This window comes from Gossypium hirsutum, chromosome A02 (assembly GCF_007990345.1).
Source record: "Gossypium hirsutum isolate 1008001.06 chromosome A02, Gossypium_hirsutum_v2.1, whole genome shotgun sequence".
Taxonomy (NCBI): domain Eukaryota; kingdom Viridiplantae; phylum Streptophyta; class Magnoliopsida; order Malvales; family Malvaceae; genus Gossypium; species Gossypium hirsutum.
The window spans coordinates 18,418,979-18,443,863 of record NC_053425.1 but is presented as its reverse complement, the minus strand read 5'-3'; the positions used below and the strand labels follow the sequence as shown (position 1 = coordinate 18,443,863).

At 35.0% G+C, this 24,885-nt stretch overlaps 1 protein-coding gene across 1 annotated transcript; it reads right to left on the bottom strand.

Moving 5' to 3' along the window:
* Window positions 1-16,415: 16,415 nt before the first annotated feature.
* Window positions 16,416-24,157, bottom strand: LOC107951413 (ubiquitin carboxyl-terminal hydrolase 16). The gene is made up of 11 exons (XM_041083447.1): window positions 23,365-24,157; window positions 21,139-22,540; window positions 20,951-21,039; window positions 19,933-20,018; window positions 19,680-19,842; window positions 19,440-19,560; window positions 19,148-19,305; window positions 18,244-18,328; window positions 17,951-18,163; window positions 17,261-17,322; window positions 16,416-17,179 (listed from the first exon to the last, which is right to left on the bottom strand). Exons 1-11 carry the CDS (start codon window positions 23,646-23,648, stop codon window positions 16,624-16,626), a joined length of 3,219 nt encoding a protein of 1,072 aa, XP_040939381.1. The 5' UTR covers window positions 23,649-24,157; the 3' UTR covers window positions 16,416-16,623.
* Window positions 24,158-24,885: the final 728 nt, after the last annotated feature.

Below are 24,885 nucleotides of genomic sequence, written 5' to 3'. Positions count from 1 at the left end.
CTTTATGGGAAACCATAAAATTTTTTGAACTTTTTAGAAAATAGAATTTATTCTATAAATAAATTGACACTATTTTTTATAGAGTAACAACGCTTAATTAGTGTCTATTAGGTCATCCCATACTTATTTACTTATAGAAAAAAAGTTACAAGAGCTTTACTTGAGCAATGGGTAATTAAATAATACTTTTTTAATAAAAAATATATAGTTTCCTTGGGACTAGGGTTTGTCGCCCTTTGTGTATTAGGATGGGCTCTCAAGCATGTCTCGTGTATTAGGTGCAATTATATGCATTATCTGAATTTTTAACCAGCACATATAATTTAGTAAACCCAATAATTGATTTTTTCTATTTCTCAAAATATTATTTATTTATTTTACTCAATTAAATTATTTTCCCAACTCAATTCTAATTTCATTAAAGTCATGGTAATTTTACCGTATTAGAACCTATGAGAAAATATATTTAATTTCCCTATTCAATAAAACTACAATGACTAATTAATTTAATTTTCAGCTCGAATTTCAATTATTTAATTTCAATTAATTAAATAATAATTTGAAAAAATTAATTTAATTTCTAAGTCATTTTTTGTACTTGTAACACCCCAAACCCGGCCTAGACGTTATGGCCGAATCTGGTGATGTTACATGATAGTGTGTTGAAACTAAGTTGTTACGATAAAACTGTTTTCATTTGTTTACTCTTGTTGACTCTAAAATCGCTTACTTATTTAATTAGTTGTTTTAAAACACAATTCATTGCGGAAGCTTTAGAAATCATTTAATTTATGAAAACCCAAATTAATTAGGTGAATCCATCCATCTTAAAAAAACCCCTTCGTTTTAGAGAAAACCATATGTTTGTTGAGTTTGTGCAGTTATTAACCCTACGGAAACAGTCTAAAATTCGAAATAAAGGCAATCAGTCCAAAAAGTCCAATTTACATAAAAAATAACCCAGAAAATAATTAAGAAATAAATACCAAAATTGAAATTTAAACAGTTTAAAAATACGTGTGGCCACCGTCAAGTCCTTCGCTGCACTGATCCGTCAAATCTGGGGATTACCTGTGCACATTAAACAGAGAGGGGTGAGTTTACGTAAACTCAGTGTGCAATCCCCATCGAAAATATACATACAGTCATTCATAATCAAACAGTCAAATGCAATCTGGGGATAACCCAATTCAGTCTCAGTAGCAGTTCGAGCCTTAGCCCATTTTAGTTCAGTATCACATATGCATTAGGGCTTTAGCCCATCACAGTAACAATAATGCAACAGAAATCAATAAACAGAGTCCTACCCAACCATCCTCTACACACCATCTCCGTCCAACCCTACACTCCACGTAGGGATTAAATCAACCCACCCATCCTTACACTCTAAATAGTACCGAATGCGGCACAAATAGTAGTTTGCAGCTGAGCTGCCAGTATATTAGGCTTAAGAGCCTTTCAGTACACTTCCTCCAAATAATATCATCCTCACCAAATGCAATGCAACATACAAATGATGACATGCTATTAGGTGATTATCAGTACATACACTCAATTCAGTTTACATGCAAATTATTAACATGCTCAATACAGATATCATACAATCAGTTTCACACTTTTAGGGGTCTAAGTAGTGCTTATCGACCCTACAGTAGATTCACAGTCGACTTGGGTGACCCATGCAACCTTAGGAATCAATTCAGTAAAAATGGGCTCACACGCCCATGCGGCCTATCCGTGTGGGCCCACACGCTCGTATGGCCCACACGCCCAGATTGGCCTTGGCCCGTATGGATCACACGGCTTGGCCCAAATTCCCACACACCCCGTGTGGCCCATGCAGCCCAAATTAGTTTAGCTTGTGTGTCGCACACGGCCTACCTGGCCATCACACGGTCGTGTCTTATGTGCACGGCTTGGCCTCGTTGATCACACGCCTGTATCCCATCACACGGCCAACCACACCGGCTACCACACGCCCGTGTGGTGTTGATAGTGAGGTTTTTGACTTTCGTCGAAACCTCATTTTTGTATTTCTGGGTACACACCTAGTTTCGATTAAAGCTGAGCTAATCCCTGAGCCTTCCTGAACCTATATTCAACAACTTCTACTCAATTAATCATTTAACAATTGAACTATAACCGAACTCGAAACCAGAATACTCAGTCATAGAGCAATTAAAACTTACCCCAACACTTCGAATTGATTCGTTACAAAACAATACAACGAGAGCCTTACTCTACACAATACGCTGCTATCAAAACCCAAAAATTTAGACTCACAAAAATAAAAACAATCATCTAAGAATGATACCAACCAATATACTACTTACCTCCCGCCAGCAATTTACGTCACAAAGGAAAAAGAAACGGAATAAAAGCAAAAAGAGAGGGGAATTTCAAAGGAATTTCGGCAGCAAGTGGGGAGGAGGAAATGATAGAGAAAGAAAAGAAAAATAATGAGGAAGAAGCGTCAGTTTTTCTGAAGAGAGAATTTGAAAAACCCACATTATCACAACCACCTACTACTCAGTTATCCACTGCAACCCAATCCCTTAAATTTCTCTTTCAACTCCCACTACACATCCACCACTTAGAATCCCAGTTCAGCACAACTCTGGCCAAACTTAAAGCAAAAATACTACTCCTTTCCATCGTAAAGAATCGAACACAAGACCTCCAACACACCAAACTCCACTTAACCACTAGACAAGTAGGCCCATTCTGTTAACTTTTTACCAACTATTAAACTTAAGTCCTTTAGGCCACGTTAAGGCTTTATTTATAAAAATTACCAAAATTTTCCCATGTTCTGGCTTGAACATGGGGCTTCTCACACACACGCAGAACACTTAACTACTGAAGCAGAGGTATAGTTGTGTAAAAAATTTACAAAAGCCGAACACCAAATTTTTGGGGCATTACAGTACTTAACAAGAAAACACATTCATTGCGGAGAGTGATACATGCGATCTTTTTTCTCTTAATCATCATTTTCATTCATTCCATATTATCAGTTCTACATATAGTTCGTTTCGGCTTTATGTTGAGCTAGCAGAGGGACCAATTGGATATTTATAATTATCGTTCAAATAATTTATTATTAAGTTTCAATCCTTCATCTATTATTTACAAAATTATTTAATCATGAAGTCATTCCATAAAAGTACCATGATTGAAATCTCTTTTATTATATACCATTACGAAAGTAACTTTAATAATTGCTCATTCAAGACCTTGTTATAAGTGTGTTACCCTCATATGATATATTATATTTCTTTGGGATAAATCTGTTCACTCAATATGATCATATTTTATCTCATGGTAACCATTACACCTTCATTCATGAAAAAGTCAATTACTAACAAATAGTAATTAAATCATTTGTCCTAGATAAATTACTTATGGCCACATTGCTTTTCCATCTATGTAACCTCCCTAACACAACCTAAACGTTATGGCTAGATTGAAAAGGCTACATTAGCCATCGAAATGGCTAAGTTAACTTACAATACTTTAAAAGGCCTTAAATTGACTCATTTTAAAGAGAAAGGAAAATAAATGTGGCTGTACTTTGAGTTGGTTTAAAAAGATTAATTTATTAGGTCATTCGTACTTTAGATTCATTTTATTGTTGTCAATGTTGTTTGTCGGTTTGCTTTGTAAAAACTCGATGTTAACTAATGAAGTAGAAAAAATCACTATTCGTGTCATTTTGAAAATCTAGTTGCCTTATAGTTTGTTTGTTTTTCCAAAAATGGTTTCTTTGCAATGCAATGGAAATTGGATATTAATGTCAATTATACTTAATCCAGATATCATGCATTTACCGGTTATTATGTTTAAGTAATCCATGCTTACAAAAATCCCTAGATGAAAAGTTGCCAAGCCACAAACCAAAAATAATTAAAATTACAAACCAAAACCAATAGAGACTTATTAATAATACTTAATTAAAAATAGTCTGATGTCCGAGGTGATACTCTGTATACCGGGTTCGGCCCTAGTTTCGAGGTTTGCTTGAAAAGTTAAATACTATGGAGAAGTGAGCTTATGAACGCTCAATGTGAGTCAAATAGTTATTTAAACCAACATACATTCAGCTATAGTAACGTAGAGAATCGTTAATACAATATCTATAATAAATGCGACATTTCATCAAGCAATGCATATAAGTGTTAACAGAAAAACACAGTGCCAACATTGCACAGAGCCAACATTGCAAATTCATGTCAATACATAACAATTATTATACAGTATCAAACGGTGTATGATCATGGGGTGATGCAAATGATGCAATGCAAAGGTTCCTACCCAACCATCTGCTACATACCACGAGTTTCGCAGAACTCGTCTGCTGAACACTAAACAGTGCGAACCGTAGCTCGATGTGGATAAACCACCAGTACAGTAGTGAAAATAAACTTCCAATATATGTAGTAAACTGCCTATAATGCGATAAAATTGCCAATATCCTCGGTACTCTCGGTGCAATGCACTGACAACAATAGTGCGGACTCTAACTATCGCCAGTACTTCACGGTACTCCTCCATCAACCACAATAACCCCCCATGCATATACATTATGACATACAATCATTTAGCAAAATCATGCTTTCGGTTCAGTTTCAGAACAATGACATGTTTTTTTGTGTTTACAATAACATGTTCAATTCAATGGCATGCCTACCATGCTTATCAATAATCAGAGTTGGTGTATGCCTTGCATACTTTTCATTTATCAATAACAAGAATTCAATCATGCTTTCAGTACATGACCAATTTTAGTTTTCCAAACATTCAGTCAATCAAACCAACAATTTTATTGGTATGTAACATGTGATACAGTCTTGTCAAACTTAGTATACAATTCGAACAGTAACATTACATATTGAACATTATGCATGCATCCCATAATCAATAAACACGATATAACATCATTTCAAAGCATGTCACAACCAGCATACAATAATCCATAACATTGGCAATCAATCAAACACTAAAATATAACAATTACGTAAACAGACAATCTAGATAAGGGCATAATCACTCAATCAATGATTTCTAAGTCACATAACTTGTTTAATGACCTTTAATTTGCTTATTAAGGCATTAAGCCATGCCCGACCAGCAAGAATTTAATATCAGTTTAAGAATTATATTAATAGTTAACAATTATTTATACAAAGTTAGGACCCATACCTTAAATCGCAAGTTCGCAACACTAATTCGCAAAGTCAGTGCTTCCACACTTAAACCTTAAACATGCCTAAAACCAAATTACAACATTTAACACTTCAAAATAATGTTAAAACCAGCCTTGAAAAACCCCCTAATGGTTTGGACAAATTAGTGTTACACAAACAAATTTTCAGATCCAATTCAGCAAGGTAACTTATATTAATTTGATGCGAAACGAGGGCACGAACGGAATTTAACTTCACTATTGATCTTAGACGTTCAAATTAGTACCTAATATTGAAACAATACTTAAAAGTAAGTAATCAATAACCAATTAGGTCTTAGAACATTCGGCCAAACCCAAAAATTTAACAAATGAATAAAATACAATAACTCGCTTAAATTCGCACTTACGCTTCACGTTAACTAGATATGAGATGTTGGTTGAATAAGATTGGATACACCCTTAATTAAGAATGCTAAGGTTTGTTTTAGACAAATTAAAATTGAGGGAAACACTTCTGTAATGGGAAGCAAAAGAAGAGAAAAATAGCAGTCCACAAGTGGTACACAAAGGGGCGGCACACCACCACAAGTGGCTGCAAGAATTTGGCTGATTTGGGTGGCACAAAAATAGGTATAACACCCCTAAGTCGTGTCTATTGTCAGAACAGGGCTACAGATTACTATTAGAGTTTTTAGAACATTTACAAATAATTCATGTCAATTACTAATCATTTCTCGAGATTATTCATAACGTCCCTTAAATGGACCCTCGATGCCCAATATGAGTATTAGACTCGAGTTGAGACTAAATCGGGAACTCAGAGAATTTTTCACAAAATTTTTAAAATTTTCCTAGATGCAAGGCACACACGCCCATGTGGTCTAAAGACACGCCCATGTGACCATAAGACACGCTTGTGCTGCAGGCCGTGTTCGACCCCGTGTAACTCTCTGACTTGTGCCACACGGCTAGTCGCACACCCATGTGAGTAGGCCTTGTGATCAATTTAATTTTCAAAAATTAGGTGCAGGGTTCATAAGGCCAAGACATACACCCATGTTCTAGGTCGTGTAGCACACACGACTGAGACACACGCCCGTGTTCTAGGCTATATAGAACACACGGATGAGACACACGCCCGTGTCTCTGCCCGTGTGCTCAATTCTGAGCATTCTGTTTCTAAATTTTAAGATGTAGGGGACACACGACCAAACCACACACCCATGTGCTAGGCCGTGTGTTACACACGGTCAAGACACATACCCGTGTGTCTACCCGTGTGAACAAAATAAAGTCATTTCCTAGTTTTATTTCTTACTAAATTTTCCAATAACCTACACCAACACTTACAGGTATATACCAGCCAATCCAAGCATTATATCCAAACTAATTTTAATATTTAACATGGTATATCATTACATGCATATATATATTTATAATTTTATCTTTATTAAGTATATTCATTTAGTATAACTCAATCAACCTCTAATTTATATTCATGATATTGCCATAGATTAACCTTATTAGATATACCAAAACATAACCATTACTAGCCATTCCAATGGCTAGATTACAAACAATATTTATAAGCCAACAACGGCCAAGTTACTTATACATCTTATTATACCAAAATGAGTTTACTATTTATACCAAAACAAGCTAGTGGATAGTGTGATAATACTCCAACCGATCTCCAACCTTCGCGAGCTTCCGAGCACTATCAAACAAAGAAAATAAACCTAGTAGGCATTATATGCTTAGTAAGTTCGCATAACAGACACTAAAACTTACCAATCACATTTAACATCATTAAGCATACAATTAACATGCTTTCATCATTTTGGCAAGTTTACCTAAACACATATACTCAACCAAGCTAGTTAGTCTTATAATACATTTATATATTAAATAATCATAGATGAGCTCATCATATATAATCCTTCATCAAATAATTTAGAACATTCAGGGCATATTTCTATCTATCTCATCGTTTTCTCATGTCAAGAGTGCTATCCGTTGAATTATTGAAATATCGATGGATATTCAAATAGTACACTCAAGGTGTACAATTCTATAAACCGTCAATTCATAATTAGGGGTACCCATCAGGGTACATAATCAGGAAGCATATTCTCGAGCCACATGTCAGAATGCTCAAACGAGCTATGTAATCATGTAATAGGACACTTATACGAGCTAATTAGAAACTCATAAAAGTTTTTACTCGAGAAGCTCATAGAGCCTTTCAGATATCTCCGAAGAGATAATATTAGGGAGCTTCAGATAAGGTAACAGAGAGTTCGAGAGAGCTTAACAGGACGCTCATGAAGAGCTGCGTTTGTGTCCGTATTATATGCCAGATCACAACCGATCGAAACATGTATCAGGACACTCATAAAGAGTTGCGGGAGTGCGCAACGCATGCTAAATCATTACCGATCAGGATGCTCGCAGGAACTATATAACAGGATACTCGAGAGGCTATATCGGGATTACTCATCCAAGCTAAATCCCTTCTGCAACATATGTAGAATCACATTCATATTCGGAAAAGCAAATGTATCCATCGATTTTCATTATTCTAATTGAACTTAACATTTTAAACACATTTCCAATCAAATGATCATTTCATATTTTTATAACATTCATTTAGTCACATAAACATTTACTTCATTCAAATTAAATATAACATTCAATTCAAACATGTTGATATACATAAATAAGTTACACAAACTTACCTCAATAATAATTCGTACAAGAAAATCTACTATTTCGAAACTTTCTCTTTTCCTTGATCTAGCTTTGAATTTGTGTTATCCGGATCCAATTAAGCTTGATTAGTTTCTTCTCTCTCCTAGGGTTTTCATGTATTGGGGGGATAAAGATGATAATAATATGATGATATTTCTTATTTATTAATTTATCATCTTTTAATTATTTTAGTTTCCAATTTAGTTCTTAAATTTTTCTAATTTTTCCATAAATGAATCACCAAAAATATCTACTAACTTATCTTTATTGGTCTAATTACCATATAAGGACCTCAAATTTTGAATTCCATAGCTATTTGATCCTTCTAGCTTCTAGAATCCACTTTTTACATTTTATACAATTTGGACCTTTCCGTAATTAAGCACATAATCGGTAAAATTTTCTTATCAGAATTTTCTTATGACATTCCTATCAAAATACTAACCATGCAAAAATATAAAAATAAATTTTCTTTCCGACTCGGATTTGTGGTCCTAAAACCACTATTTTGATTTCACTAAAAATGGGTTGTTACAATAAGTTTTCACAAAAAAAGGGGATAACTTTTAGAGGCTGGAATCAATAATAAAATGGCTATAAAAATAGTAGCAAAAATCGACAAGCAAAAGAAAAAGAATTGAGAAGGAAAAGGAAATAAACCAATACAGCACGAGTGGAGAAGAGGGGGCGGCAATAGAGGTTTTAATGGGAACAAGGAGAGGCTTATTTAAGTGGCTCAAATGAGGGTTTTAGGGCAGAAAAGGGGTTGGTTGGTGATTAAAAATACCAGCAATAAGGCTCGAAGAATGATAACAAAATAATAGAGCAAAGAGACGACACAACAATGGTGAAAATCATTAAGCTAGGAATGACACAACAATGGTGAAAATATTAGTATTTTATTAATAAAATTATAATTTGACATATTTTTAATAATTTTATAAAAATAAATTAAATAAAAAAATTCTTATATACAATTTTTAGTCTAACATACTTAATAGTCATTTTTTATTTTCGCTTGATCACAACTACAATGGTTCTACACATATTTCACCAGACCTCACTAAGGACATTACATCATCGAGCACCATGCCTCACTTGAGCACTATACCTTACTAGGACCATGGCCATGCTAAGCTCAACCATACCACCTTGACAAGATCATTGTCACTCATCATTAACATATCCTGCCACTTCGTCACATCAAGTCGCATAGTCAACTTAAGGAGAGGCCTACGCCGTATGACAACCCCCAATCAAAAGAAGACACATGGCTTACAAATGACCCCTTAAATACCTCTCCAAATCCCATAAGGACACAGACACTGCTCTAACAACACACACTTCCCTCCCCCTCCATCTGTTTTTCATTCTCCTCCCCGTCCCCTATAACCTCACCTCTCTCAGCTCATCAGGTGAATAGTTGTGATAGTTTCTGTCAACTATTACCCTTAATAAGTTGCATTTTAATCCAAACATATATTTCACCATTAGTTTTAACTTCAATGGTACATTATTTAATTTTACTGATATAGTAAATAATATCACCGCCACCGTTATTTTTAATCTTATTGAATCTAATTTCACTACCTATCCAGAGAGAGCTAAAGAGCTCGACTCTTCAATTCCGACTCATTTGGCTGTATCGGTTGATAAGCTCTTTAGTAATATATATATAGTTTTACTAAATTTATTGGAGGAATTAAGGGATTTTGAAAGAAAAAAAATAGTCGTAATATGTTGTGCATGCCGGTGTAAAAAACCCTTTTTGTAGTTTTGGTTGGTGATGTAGATCAATTACAAGAGGAATTTTGGAACAAAATAATCTCTCAGAGATCAAATACATACTATATTTTACGGTAAGCTGCTAAGTTTGTATAACGGTGAGATCAAGAGAGGCACGGCCAAATGCCACTGTCTTTCAGCCCAAAACAGGACTTAGTTTTGACACTGATATATGTATGTATGTATGTATGTATATATTATTAAAGATGAAAAGTGATACGGGGTTGCGCGCGGACCAAGATCGAGTTGCCAAGTCACGAGAAACTCCTACGAAAACCCTAAACAATTAGATCTGAAACGAAACAGAAAATTAAAAGATTAGATTTTTGAATTTTCAGATCTGAAATAAAATCTCCAAATCAGCAAAGAATCAAATTGAGAATAGAAATAAGTGTTAGGGTTCTTGAAACCCTCAAGGAGATTGTGATTCTGCCCAATTGAACACCAAGATAGTTTTCCCCAAATTTCGACAATCTAATTTCACCCAAAAAGAGTATGGAAAACCCCTAGAAATTGGGGATTTTTGGGCTGATTCCTTAAGATAGAAAAAGGCTGAAAACACAATAAGAACAGAAAATAGATTAGATAATGATTCAGCACAAGTAGAAATAAAGAAAGAATTGACAGTAAGAAATTAAAAGATAAGTCCTAAGAAGCCTTGAAATCTCGAAAGATCTCACAACTCCCTTCAAACGGCTCTAATCTCCCCTCCAAAGAATATCAATGGCAAGAAGAAGGTTGAAGATGGCTCCCACAATCACAAGATTGTTAAAACAACTTCTAAAGAAAACTCAAGAGAAAAATCTTGGAGAAAACTCAAAGAAAATTCTGCTCTCAACAAATCTGAAATTTTAATAATAATGATAAGTGTTTAACAAGGTGGACAGCCATGCCTTTAAATAGGCCTTATAACTAGTCCTAATCTAATTAGAAAACTAAAATAAAAAAACTCCTAATTATTTTAATATGGAAATTCGGTCAAAGGTCATTTTATCTGGGACTCTTGGACTGAATATTGACATAAAAATTTAAACTAAGTAAATAAATAAATAAATAAATAAAAATAAAAATAAAACTTTACAACTTGGGCCACTTTGACAATTTGGCCTGATTTTCAACTAAGTATGGATGGATTTCTTGATTGGGCTGGGAATTTGCTTATTGGGCCTCGCCTTCAAGAATTTGGGCTTTTGTAACTCGTATCATTCCCCCCTTCCTCAAAAAGATTCGTCCTCGAATCTAAAAAATCAAATGAACTCGACTTTCCTCTATCGAACGGGACTAATGGCAATTGAGTCCACTGAGAAGAATAGCCATGAGATAGTAAATAGCAACGGAAATAAGCTTGTAGTCCAATCATAAGCATAATAGAACAGGTATAACGCATGTGAATGGACAGATTCAGATTACCATGCAAACAATCTAATTTACTCACCACTGCCTCGTCAAATATTTGAAACAAAGATGGACATGTTTTAAGGCATTCAGTCGTCTCACATTGTTCCCACAAACCATGAATAAATTGCGAGTAATAAATCAAATGGTAAACATAATCGTCACAAGTAGGTATTTGAAAAGATTCACATGGTTCACAGAGTTGCATAATCATACCATGCATTAATCGACGGTCTATAGATTCACTCACACATGCATTATCAAAAACAAGAATCTTTTTATCAACCATCAAAACAGATAGATCATCAATAAATAAAATAGGACAGTCAAGCACGTTTCGATCTAAGTGTTCATCAACACGATCTTTATCACTATCCGAGGAGTACAAAAGTGTTTCAAAGGTTTCAAGCATCTTACCTCGATAAGCAGAAGAATAAGGGTCGATTTTACCTTTTTCATTTAAAACAAACCTTCGCTCATCGGGGGCATAGTGTAGTCGAATCTCCGTTGTTGAGTTAACCTTTGTCAAATGGAACTCAAACTTCATGTACAACCACATAAACTGTTTAAGGCACGAATATAAATTGAAAACAAATTTGGAAAATTTCGTTACCTTATTCTCCAAAACAGATTTGGACAAATTCGAGGATTTTACACAAGGTAAATCAAGAGAATAACAAATCACGCTTCTTTTCGTAATGACTTTATCAACCACAATCGAAGAGTAACAATTAATCGGATTAAAATGAGGGGATCTTTTAAGAACTAAGTCACCAAAAGTTTTATCAATAATTTTCAAATCTGCACTGGACTCGGTTTCTAAAATTTCCTTACCTCGCTTACCTTCGGGATCATGTAGTGTGATTTCATCTTTGCTTAAGTTGATCGTATGAAAGCGTCTTTCGTTTGAGAGGTATTGAAGTTGAAAGTTATCTTTCGATCTTTCGGGAACCTGAAAAGTAGCAACACAAGAAAAATTCATATCTTGGTTAGTGGAAACATTCCTCACTACCCTTTCCACGTCTTTTTCTTTTGTTTCTTTTTCTAATTCATTTTCTCTTCTTTCTTCAATTTCTTTTTCACTCTCAATCTCTTTTTGCTCTTTTTCATTCTCTTTTTCTTTTTCCTCACTTGTTTTAACAGAATTTTTCAGTTTGATTTGGTCCTCATGGACTTGTTCCAGAGTGAGCGGCACTAAGGTGAGTTTCTTTCCTTGATGCTTGAAAGAATACCTATTGGTACGACCATCGTGAGTGACTTTTCGATCCAGTTGCCACGGTTCTCCTAGCAACAAATGGCAGGCTTGAATAGGCATTACGTCGCACACAACTTCGTCTTGATACTTACCGATAGAAAAGGCGATGCGCACTTGTTGAGTGACCTTAAATCAGCCTTCGTTGTTAAGCTCTTGTAGTTGATAAGGTTGTGGATGCTTGGTAGTGGTTAAGCAAAGCTTTTCCACCATCGTCGTGCTGGCTACGTTCGTGCAACTTTCACCATCAATAATAACTCTACAAAGCTTCCCTTGTACATGGCAGCGAGTATGAAAGAGATGTTCTCGTTGCTGCTCACTCTTTGGTTTTGCCAAAGAAGGTTGCTCACGATCATGAAAATCATCATCCATTCTAGGGACACGTCGAGGGTCGCGCCTATGGGGCTGGTTATCCCGATCTTCCTTGATTGGATATCGATATTGAGGTTCTTGATTCAATCGTACCTCATTGATGGTAGCAGTCAAGGCTCGAAGAGCAGCAGCCTGTTCATCCAACTGTTGTTGGAATTTTTTAAATATGTCACTATTATTATCACCTGTAGACATTTTTTTTAAAACCTGCAAAACACTCAACACTCAAAAATAAAAGTTATCAAACCTCACCGTTAATCACTCAAAAAGAAAAAATCAAATTCTCAATGAGGTCGAATTCAATCTTGTGAGTTCTTTATCAGAGTTTATATCAACCAATTAGAGAGTGTGAACCAAACTACCAAAGAATCCTAATTTGCACTAGGATGCCAAAAACTGACGAGACACCAATTGATTCGTGTTGCACCGAGGAAGAAGTTGTGCACACGTTTAAATCCTACTAACACAAGAAACAAGAAGGTGTTAGATAACGTAAAGGAAGAATAAAGGTAAACAAATGAAAACCTACAGCTAAGAATCAATAAAAATTGCTGAAAACAGAAAACCCGAAAAACTGTGGAGTAACTTGACAACTTCGTTCGAGGTGTTCCCGATCTCCAAAAATCACGAAATTAAATCTGGAGTGTCCTTATATATTGAATTTTTGATCTGGAAATTTTGGGCACCAAATTCAACCCGCTAAATCTTTTTTTAAATTTTTATTGAATTTCGTATTTTTTTTTATTTTTTTGACTTTTTTGACTATTTTTTTGCGGGAATAATTTTTTTATATTCAATCACAGTGCCAAAAACATGTATGTAAAATTTCAGATCAATCGGACAACGCTTACCCACTCAAATGAATTTTTTTTGAACAATTTTTCTGGGTAAAACTGCCGTTTATGCTTTAAAAAATAGAGATCAGTTTAGAAATCAACCAAGAACACCCAAAACGCCCAAAATCTGATACCAAATGATACGGGGTTGCGCGCGGACCAAGATCGAGTTGCCAAGTCACGAGAAACTCCTACGAAAACCCTAAACAATTAGATCTGAAACGAAACAGAAAATTAAAAGATTAGATTTTTGAATTTTCAGATCTGAAATAAAATCTCCAAATCAGCAAAGAATCAAATTGAGAATAGAAATAAGTGTTAGGGTTCTTGAAACCCTCAAGGAGATTGTGATTCTGCCCAATTGAACACCAAGATAGTTTTCCCCAAATTTCGACAATCTAATTTCACCCAAAAAGAGTATGGAAAAACCCTAGAAATTGGGGATTTTTGGGCTGATTCCTTAAGATAGAAAAAGGCTGAAAACACAATAAGAACAGAAAATAGATTAGATAATGATTCAGCACAAGTAGAAATAAAGAAAGAATTGACAGTAAGAAATTAAAAGATAAGTCCTAAGAAGCCTTGAAATCTCGAAAGATCTCACAACTCCCTTCAAACGGCTCTAATCTCCCCTCCAAAGAATATCAATGGCAAGAAGAAGGTTGAAGATGGCTCCCACAATCACAAGATTGTTAAAACAACTTCTAAAGAAAACTCAAGAGAAAAATCTTGGAGAAAACTCAAAGAAAATTCTGCTCTCAACAAATCTGAAATTTTAATAATAATGATAAGTGTTTAACAAGGTGGACAGCCATGCCTTTAAATAGGCCTTATAACTAGTCCTAATCTAATTAGAAAACTAAAATAAAAAAAACTCCTAATTATTTTAATATGGAAATTCGGTCAAAGGTCATTTTATCTGAGACTCTTGGACTGAATATTGACATAAAAATTTAAACTAAGTAAATAAATAAATAAATAAATAAATAAAAATAAAAATAAAACTTTACAACTTGGGCCACTTTGACAATTTGGCCTGATTTTCAACTAAGTATGGATGGATTTCTTGATTGGGCTGGGAATTTGCTTAGTGGGCCTCGCCTTCAAGAATTTGGGCTTTTGTGACTCGTATCAAAAAGGATCTTTTAAGACGACCATCCATGACTTGTCTGATTGTGTCTTGTTGCGTTGCCCCGACATCTCCGAGACATGCATATATATGTATATATACAAATATGCGATTCAAAGAAAAAGTTACTCCTGGCTGAAGGTTTTTTCAGGGTAAAAATCAATGGCTAAAACACTTTTGCGTGAACAAAAACAAGGCATGGAAGAGGCAAGGAAGAAAGTTATGCAATTTGCCCATTTTGAGATTTGATCTGTCTTTAGACAATTAGTTGGGGGATGGGATGAGGGTCCCATTTTAGCTCCAAGTTGTTATAGAAGTTCCATTGATGACAGTTGATAAAATGCAATAATATTGCATATTCATGCATTCTTCCAAGTGGTGGGACACTTGCTGCCTTTTCAACGGCCGCCACGAGAAGTACAACATTTCCCACTTGCGCTTGCGCATCATTTTGGTTTTTCTTTTCTTCCTCCTTTTTTGTCTTTTCGTTTTTGATGAATAGTATGAGTCCATGTGACCCCGCAGGCACTCACTGTTTCATTATATAGACTAGTTTTATAAGGTATTGTTAACCTCATGGTTTTGTCCCCAAAATGCGCCTTGAATGTTGAAGCTGGAATAACCATATGTACCAGTTCTAATATATGGTCAATGTAAGTTTCATGGCTTCTCTGCTAATAAATGTCACGATTCACGTCATATTACAAGATATTATTCACTTCAACTCATTAAACGTTACGACTTTTGTCTATAAAAAATATGTTTCATATATGAATATGATGTCACTACTTGTATCCTAAAATCAAATTCATTCTCTCTCTAAAATCGTGACACCACAATAAGCCATTAGCTTTTTGAGACATCGCTTCTGACTTAAAAGGTGCTTGAAAAGTCAAGCCCTTATTCCCTCGTAAATCAAAATGTTGGCCTTTCTTCAAATATGATTAGCTTTTAATCTAAATCTGCTTTTCAAAAACCAACCAACTCTTTCTTCCTTCAAATAGGCTTTTCATTGATGGGCGAAAAACTTTATTCCATACTTTTCTACTCCTACAAAATAAAATTCAATTTCTTTGACGAAACAAAGTTCGCCCTTTGGCATGCTTTTGACTGAAACGTAATTATTCAACTTTATTTTATATACAAGGTTGAGTAATACGCGGTCGTGATAGGTACGAAGTGACACTACTGTGCATGTATATACAGGGCTGTGTGTAATACGTGCATGTAGTCAAGGGAGGCATCATTTAGGGGGTGGAAAAAGGTACACGTGTTGGGTTATGATAGGTCCCTCTGTGTGAAATTGAAAACTCTATTGAATATCATGATGTGGAAAGACGAATGAAGTGAAAGATATTTGCATTACACTAACAAAAGAGAAGAGGGAAAATAATTATACAAAATGTGGTTTGGATAGTGAAAATTACGAAATGACTGAAAATACGAAATAATCTATAAGTTATACGAAATAATCTATAAGTTCTAAGTTCATGCAATGAGCGTTAATTCGTTGGATTTTTACTTGCTCAATACAAAATAGATACAACGTTATGGGCTAATTTACAACTTTTTTACCAAATTAAAATTACATTTTCGATGAAATGAAAACTTCCTTTTTTATTTTTTCAAAAGTTAAGCCATCAATTATGCTAAACCGAGGCCTGAAGATTAGGCTGGTGTATTATTTACCTAGAGAACGGGAAGCTATGAACAAGAAGGGATAGGCTGCTTTCTTTAAACATAGCTAAGCTAACTACATGAGTAAGTACATTACATATACAACCCTCCCAAAAACTCTTATTTACCTCATTTTAACTCAAATCTCGTAATAAGATTTTTAATCTCTTCTTTCCCTCATTGATTTTCTAAAACATGCATCATTTTTAAGAGGTTAATCTCTTTTGAGTCAGTTTTCCTAAGCTACTACTACCTTTCTACATTGTTTACTCATCGTGTCGGAGTGGAAAAAAGGATCATCTCCCTTACCTTCCTCATCCATTCGAGAGCTGCGAATTTCGGGTGAACCCGAACTATATCGGTCTAAATCAGCAACAGGTGAATGCCTCAAGTAAAGGGGGGAAGAAGATGATGAAAAAGAAGCATCTGAATCACAACTCCTCCATGGGCTGTTCCACCCTTGGACTGAATCACCAAATATAGAATCTATTAAGTCATCAGTGCTGGTAGAATCACGTGTGCTATCAGTACAGCAGGAACCTTCATCAGAATTGACGCTAAAAAGAGAACAACTATCACTTGACGACGAGTCCTCTAAAATCCTTTGCAGCTGATTGTATTTTGAATAAAAAGATTCAATACTGCTAGGAGTATCTGAATGAATCAAGCTGGGGTGGAATTCATCAAGACCAGAATATGTCCAAGAATTTGACTTCAGCGGATTCTTTGAATTGACACTCGATGGAATGGCTTTATTTCTGCTCTTCATCAATCTCGGGGCCCGAGGTGAGCACCTGCAAGATAATTTGGTTAAACCACCAAGCAATGACATCATATAAACTTCTAAAGCAAACTGAAGAACTGAGATTCTTTACCTGGCATAAAGAAGCATATATGCTCCTTTTGTTAGAACTCTTTCGAGTTCTGTAGATGTTACCTGCCAAATTATTACCGCCCCGGAAAAACTTGAGAGGTGATTTAACATAATTAAAACATAACATTAATGAGTAACATGAAGACAGAACATGAGCGGGTGAAATTGAGTGAATATTTTCAAACTGAATTTCTTGTGCTTTAGGATAGCATTTTTGGCCTACAGATTGGTGCATCAGACAGGAAAATATAAATGCCTCCAACTTAGACATCAAAAATAGATGCCAACCGGAGTATTTTCAAACTTTTTCACTATCTCAAAAGCCATTAGAAAAAAAAAATTGTTTAATGCAGTCCAGAATCAAAGGAAGAATACAAAGTCACCCTTGGTCTATTTCCAAACATTAGGCAGTATTTTTGTAAAACTCCTTTTACCCAGGAAAATTAAGTGATTGTGAAGCAAGGGATTTAAAAGAATCGATGATTATTAACATGGCAACTACAGCTAAAACATTACATATGGGGGGTAAAACCCATTAAATAAAGGGAGAACAAGCCAAACATGCTATTACAAAAATTAAGGGTAGGAAATCAAAACATAATGTAGATGAAAACATAGATCGAGGAAAGAAGCATGCAGTAAACAAATGAAACGGCTTAAGGCATGCAGATGATAGTTGTAGAGAACATACCATGCTGTCATCAATCTTAAACCACTTGTTTTGAGCATTTTTAACATAGCACAAGTAGTGACCCGAAAATGCTGCATTCATGATATCCAAATGGACCACTACTCCATAGAGCCTGTATATGGGTGATTTATCACTTGTCCCACTCATATATGGTGCCAAGTCCAAAATCTCAGGGAACCGAATCGCTTTGTTAAGCTTTCCAAATTTACCAGACTGCGACATAATACACACTTAAACTGTAAGAATCTGCAAAGAACAAAGAGCAAAACAACGTTCTTTATCGAAAGTTGTACCTGAAATCTCTTCAAAGCAATTGTAAGAATATTTGGAGCCTCTAATATTGTCAACTTCTTTTTGGCCTTCTCATAAGATTTGCATCTGAACAAAACAAAGACAAAGTGAACAAACCTCAAACATTGATGCCTTCTAGACGTAGAGAATTTAGTTCAGGACCTGCAACCAAACAGACTGCATGTAGTGGCACAGTACCATCACCAATGTCAACAAACACAAAAACTCAACGAAAAGGTATGTTCAACAAAATCAATCAGAGAAATTCTATGCCATTTATCAATCTTTGAGGAAAGACAACTTTTTTCACATGCAATTCTAATTCCATTACAGAAGTTCTGTTAAAGTTGTTTAATTTTCAGTATACAGATCTATCACAAACATAAGATATAGATATCACATTTCAACTATCAATGAAATTTTGGCAAAAAAAAGGGGGTGGGGGGGAGGACTCAATTGAGCTATCTCTGCATAATCACATGACAGAGAAGACAGAAAGAAAAATGTATTATGTACATAAACACTTATAGCTTCCAAAATTTAAGGTAAATCTTTTCTCCAGAAGCATCAAAATACAGCCTAGAGCTTCTTCAAAGTATACTATTTACAGAAACAAAGACCATACTTCCAACAATTTCAAGAAAGAACCCGAAGAAAAATATATAATAGTTTTGATTTTGAGCCTATCAAGTTAGGAATTAAGGAGAGAATTTCTCCATGTTATTTCTCTAAAAGTTAAATTGTCAAATTTTAACCTACCAAAAAGAGGGACAAATAAAAGAACAAAATTTTGAGCATAGGACTGTTTCCATAAAAGTTCATCTTCAAGTCTCTTTGCATGATATTGATGGTACCATTTATACAATATCTAAAGAAACTTCTGAAAAACTTTGTAAGCGAATCAACCTGCTACATTGGTACTTGTTTTCTCCATCCAGAATTTCAGTCCTAGTAAACCGCCGAAGAGCCTCTTCTAGGGTTCCTATGTCTCCTTCAATTTCAACTGTTAGGTCCATCATTTTTTCATGACGTTCGGACTTGCCTTGGCACTTCATGCACTTTATCTGCAAAAAAAAAGTAACAAGTTTACATGCATTATTTGCATTTTAACACAAACTCCTGATGCAAATAAGACCTCTAGTGCACGAGAGAGAGAGGAGAAAGTGTGGCCAAAAAACAGGTTGGTCTTAGTTTTTACCTTTGACCGAAGGTAGCCTCCAAATGTTAAGCCTATTAAAGTTGTTTCTTCTTCTAAACAACCTGATGAAGCCAACCCAGCTTCTTTAAGACAAATAGATTGCATAGCATCAATAGCATACCTGTCAAATGTAATTCATCAATAAACTAGTGCAACATCATTGAAAGCATTGCTCATTTCTCATGGAGTAAAACATTATTCAAATGGTTCAAGCATTAAATATTGCTAAACCTATCTGACCTTAAAAATTCATGTGCATCTTCCTCTTTCCCATTAGCAAGTTGACTGCCAATATTTTGTAGTTGGGAAAGTATTCCTATAGGGGACAGCGGAGATTTCCCATCTTTAGCCTTCAAAATTATTTTTTCGAACTCACAAGTGAAACACCAATCTTTCTTTGCACCTAAGAAAGAAATTTGTAGTAAGTCATCCAACATGCTACCTCGAAGCACAAAAATGTTATAATTCCAATTGGAACATTAGAGGGACATACATGCTTTGGAATGGATTCCATGAAGAAAGTAAGCAGTCAGAGGAGGAGTGAAAGTCAAGCATTGAAGGACAGCATTGGCATAACAGCTGTGCAAAGTAAACAGCAAATTAACAGAAAGTGAGAAACAAGGAATAAAATAGTAAAATATACACATCCAAGGTACGACACAGCTTAAAGGATGAAAACTTAACATTTAAAATTATGCATGTAAGGAATTCCTAATCGAAACAGCATAGGGCAGAAACATGATCTAGCAGTATTGTTCCCGATTCAGAAAATAGGTAACAATTGGACTAGTCTAACCCAAACTGTCCTTAAAGTCCACACATTTACTTCTGCAATTTTTTCTGCAATTTCTGTTAGCCTAGATTTAGTGGGGTAATTTTTTGTTTATTTCTGTTCTTTTTATTTGTGATGACCTGATGTGAGAAAATAATTTTCTGTAATATTTCTTACATTTTAGATTTCTTTTTCTATTCCTTTTTCTAGATTGCCATACCTTAACTACTTAAAAAAATTTCCCTTCATAGATTTTTGTCTATCCTGCCTCTTTTTCAGGTGCATTTAAGGGTCCCAGATACTGGATTTAAATATGTTAGCAATGGCATCATAATTAACTAGGCTATTTTGAACTGTTATGGATTTTAACCTTGAAGAAAAGTGATTTTAGGATAGGGCTGTTATCGGTTCATAAAATATCTTTTGGCCAAAGGTCCATATATTTGTTTATTTCTAAGGTTTTGATAGGGATTGATGGCACAATTCTGAAAATTTGAACTCATACGAAGAGTGTTAGAGTCATTTCATTATCTTTTTATTTAATGCTACAAGTTGTAACCCTTATGGAACCGAAAAGAACATCAGGGTGCTATCAGAAAAAAGTCAAGGTGGCTATGCAGGAAACTAAAGTGCAATAGGTTTAGGTGGATTTACCCAATAATATAACATAAAAACCAGATTATGTTCAATAATTTTTTCCATAATTGTTCATTATGATAATAGAAAAATCTGATGCTACCTGTTACCACAATTTACAAGGCCACGTGGTTGTAATTCCACCTTGTTCCAACTATAAAGCTTGACAAATGATTCATAAGGAAAAATTCCCTGCAAAAACAAAACAAAATTCTAACAAAAAGATAATATGTTGAAGGCAAAGTAAGGCAAAAGGAAAAACAACTTTAAGCTTATCATTATATTCTCCACCAACCTCATTACTAACTCCAAATGAATGGTGTTTGGAAATTTAGATACTCTGAATTGATCAACAACTTTCCACATTGAGGTTTTCAATCCATTCTTACCGTTAGAAGAATAACTTGAAAACTGAGATAATTTAGCGAAATTTGCATGAACATCATCAAATTTTCCAGATTTCACACTGGGAACAGCATGCACTCTGTCACTGGATGAATAAGAATCAGATGACTCTGACAAATGAGAAGCATTGCTAATGCTAGGTCCATTAGTGACAACAGTAGAGCCTGATTTTTCAAAATGGGAAGATGACAAGCTACCGACTAGCGGAAAATCTATATTGATAGCTTCTCTGGGATTTATAACATGCTGAATATTGTTAGATCCACATTCACCCTGGTTGGTGCATACAGAATTTGAGGACTTGGAGTTTCCTTCATTCGGAGAATCTAAACCACCATTTTCGGACAAAACTACTCCATCTGAAAGCTTGGAATGCCCCAAAGTAGTAGCACATTGAGTAGCATCATCCAATTTGGCATCTTTCACCTTGGAGACTTGCGGATATGAGGAAGAAGCATTTCCAGCCAAAGTAAATGAAAAATGTAAGGATGATCCAGAATCAAGTGAGGCCATTTTACTGCCTTCTTTATGATAAGAGTTAAATGACTCATTGTCATCAACACTTGTAGATGGAACTGATTCCAAAGTTCTGCCCCAAAAATCAGAAGAAAATCTAGAAGCCTCAGCATTTGAGCCCTCAGACATATCACTAACACCTAATCCTGAAGAACTAGTTGCTCTGCACTGGCTCTCTTCACTTTGATCAGGCTTGCTATGACTTAATTTAGAAATTTCATCTACAGAATCAACCAAACTGACAAATTTAGGGGATGATGGATTGGTTTGATCCACATTGTTGACAACAGAAGTCCAAAACGTGTCAAGATTAACATCAGCAGATGAGGAACCATCCAATTTATCAAGCTCATTTGAACTTACGCTCTCACACACAGAAACATCATCAGATGATTCACTACCAGCTGCAGACGAAAATCCTGAAAATGAAGCACTGGAAGATTCTGGAGCAGAGCTCAGTCCTTCCCTATCAGCATGAAACTCAACCTTTGCATCATCATCCTTCCCATCTAAAACCACAGAAGAGCTAGAGGAACTCAATAATGCAGGTCCTGTGATGGAACTAAACAATGCAGATTCAGTAGAGGATGTTCCAATTAACTTTGCATGTGACTTTTCTTCAATCTCATATCTATCTCCATATTGGTCTTGATTTATCGCCTTCTGACCATAATCGCTCCCTTCATCATGATTTTGGTGTATGGCAATGGCAGGTGGGTGGCATTCTTCCTTGTGACCTTGCCGCCAGTGAATAATTTGACACTTCGCAGAACTAAAACATCCAATTTTTGGTATTAAAAAAAAAAACTGTTAAAAGAACTTCTACAAAATCAATTGTATCATTAGAAAATAATGCTAAACACGGACATAATTTACTATTGTTGTCCCTTCAAATCAGTAAAAGAAATCCTTAGAATTACAACAAGGTGATAGGGGGAAAGCTAAAATATTTTCTCTATTCATTAGGTGGATTTTCTTTTGGTTACTTTTCCATCAAATGAACCACATTTTTAATGATTCGCAAATGTAGTTAGTGAACATACAAAACCTCAACTCTTAGATTAAAAAGAACCCCTAAACTGCAGACAAAAAAGGCACAAAGGAAAAGGTTATTTTCAAGAGGAATTGTTTTTCTAATATCCTGTCTTTGTAACCTAGAGATAGGAGGCTCAAACATGTAATTTACAAACCAAAACATTTTCAGAAAATCAGCATAAACATCCACCAAAAAATTGCAGCATTTAAGACCAACTCCAAACTTCCCATCAATGATAGATTGTGGATGTTGGGTTTAAAATTAATTTTCACAAAGTCTTCTAAATTGCTTCGTTGCTCACTACATAAACACTTACACGACTACCGTACATTCACACATGTTAAAGCGTATTTAAACTAGACCCACACTCGCCCTGCGCTACTTGAAGCACTTATCTAATCAAATATTTTTTCGATTACATACTCTTTAAGACAGTATTGTCAGATAAAAGAATCAAATTTATCTCAAATACATTTGAAACAAAATCGCCTAAACAAAAAGAAATCTCAATAATTATAAATAAATTAGAACAATAACACGAAATTAACAAGCTAACGTACCAATATCGAACCCCTTTACAGCGAGCGCACCGCGTGGTAGTAGGACAATAACAAACAGCACACTGGTGATAGTTCCGCGAAATAGAAACCGTACCGTATTCAATAGTCGCTTCAAGCTCGACTCTAGCCGCCTCCTCAGAGGCCAAAATCAAGAGCCTCTTTATCTCCGCTTGCCTTGCTACAGAAAACTGCCATTTCCGCCTTACGAAAAAGCCGATCAAAGGAAGGAGGAGGGAGAGCACGAGCACCAGGCTCGGAAACCCTAAATCCCAAATAAAAAGCATTTATCCTGCAGCCAATACCAATAGGCATCCAAAGTAGTCGGCAAATCCTACTCTCCAAATCTCAGCACTAGACATAGATTCCAACGACGTACCCGTCTTGATCGCTTTCGCGATGGAACAAACTCCGGCCGTCGAACATGCAACCGTAGCCGTTGGTGTGGACTGAAACAAGACGGTTGAACTGCACCGTGATCTCGAAAAATAGAATTATTTTATATTTTATAAAAAATAAAAATAAAATAAACAAATCTAAAAGGGAGTGGCAGTGGGAGAAGAATGTCGATATTGCTTGGGTTAGCAAAAAGGTGAAAGTTTAAGCTTCTTGTTGAGCTCGGAGGATTTTCAGACAATAAATTTTTTCCCTTTTTTAGATCGAGATTTTTACAGGGAGAAAGGGAAATAAAAGGAAAATAATATTAAAAAGGGACATTAACTTAGCAAAATAAATATTAAAATATGTTATTAAAAAGGGAAAATTGATGGTCGAGGGGGAAAGGAATTTTGTCTTCAGGTATCGAGAAGCGTGAATTCTTTGGCCATCAAATATTCGAACCAGGGTGGGGGCCACGGGTTGAACCGGCTAACTTCCGGTCTTTTTCATTATTTATTAGCGGGGGTTGTTTTTGATTTGGTAATGGATACTGCGTTTGGACGGTCACAGTAATACGAGGAATCGGACGGTAGAGATTTGTTTTTGATTTGGTGGAGGCCGGAATCTGATGATGATGGTTCACTTACCATAACAATTATTCCTTTTCCAGTCTTTGAGTTTTCCCTCCGCTGGAAATAAACCATTCCACAAGTAATTGCTTTATTTAAACTATTATTATTTTATTTAAATAAAATTATAAATTTATTTAATGAATATGCCCGAATTAACCTTCGCATTTGAATTTCTTCGACTAGAAAATGTTTCCCATGTCTACCGTCACATCATTAATCAATTTTCTTTGTTTACATTAATTGAATAGCAAATAAAATGGTGAAAAGTTAATTTATTTGATTCTTTAATTTTTTTTAAAAATTATTTTTATTTATTTTTTATTTTAAAATTTATGTCAATTGTGAAATTATTTTAAAATAAATAGAAAAATTAATTTTTGTTAATTTTATCGATATGGCATAAATATAGATTACCTTATGAATATCGTGTCATCAATTAATTAATTTTTTAAAATTTAAAAATATTATAAAATTTATTAAAAATATAAGAGTTATTAAAATTATTAAAAAGTAT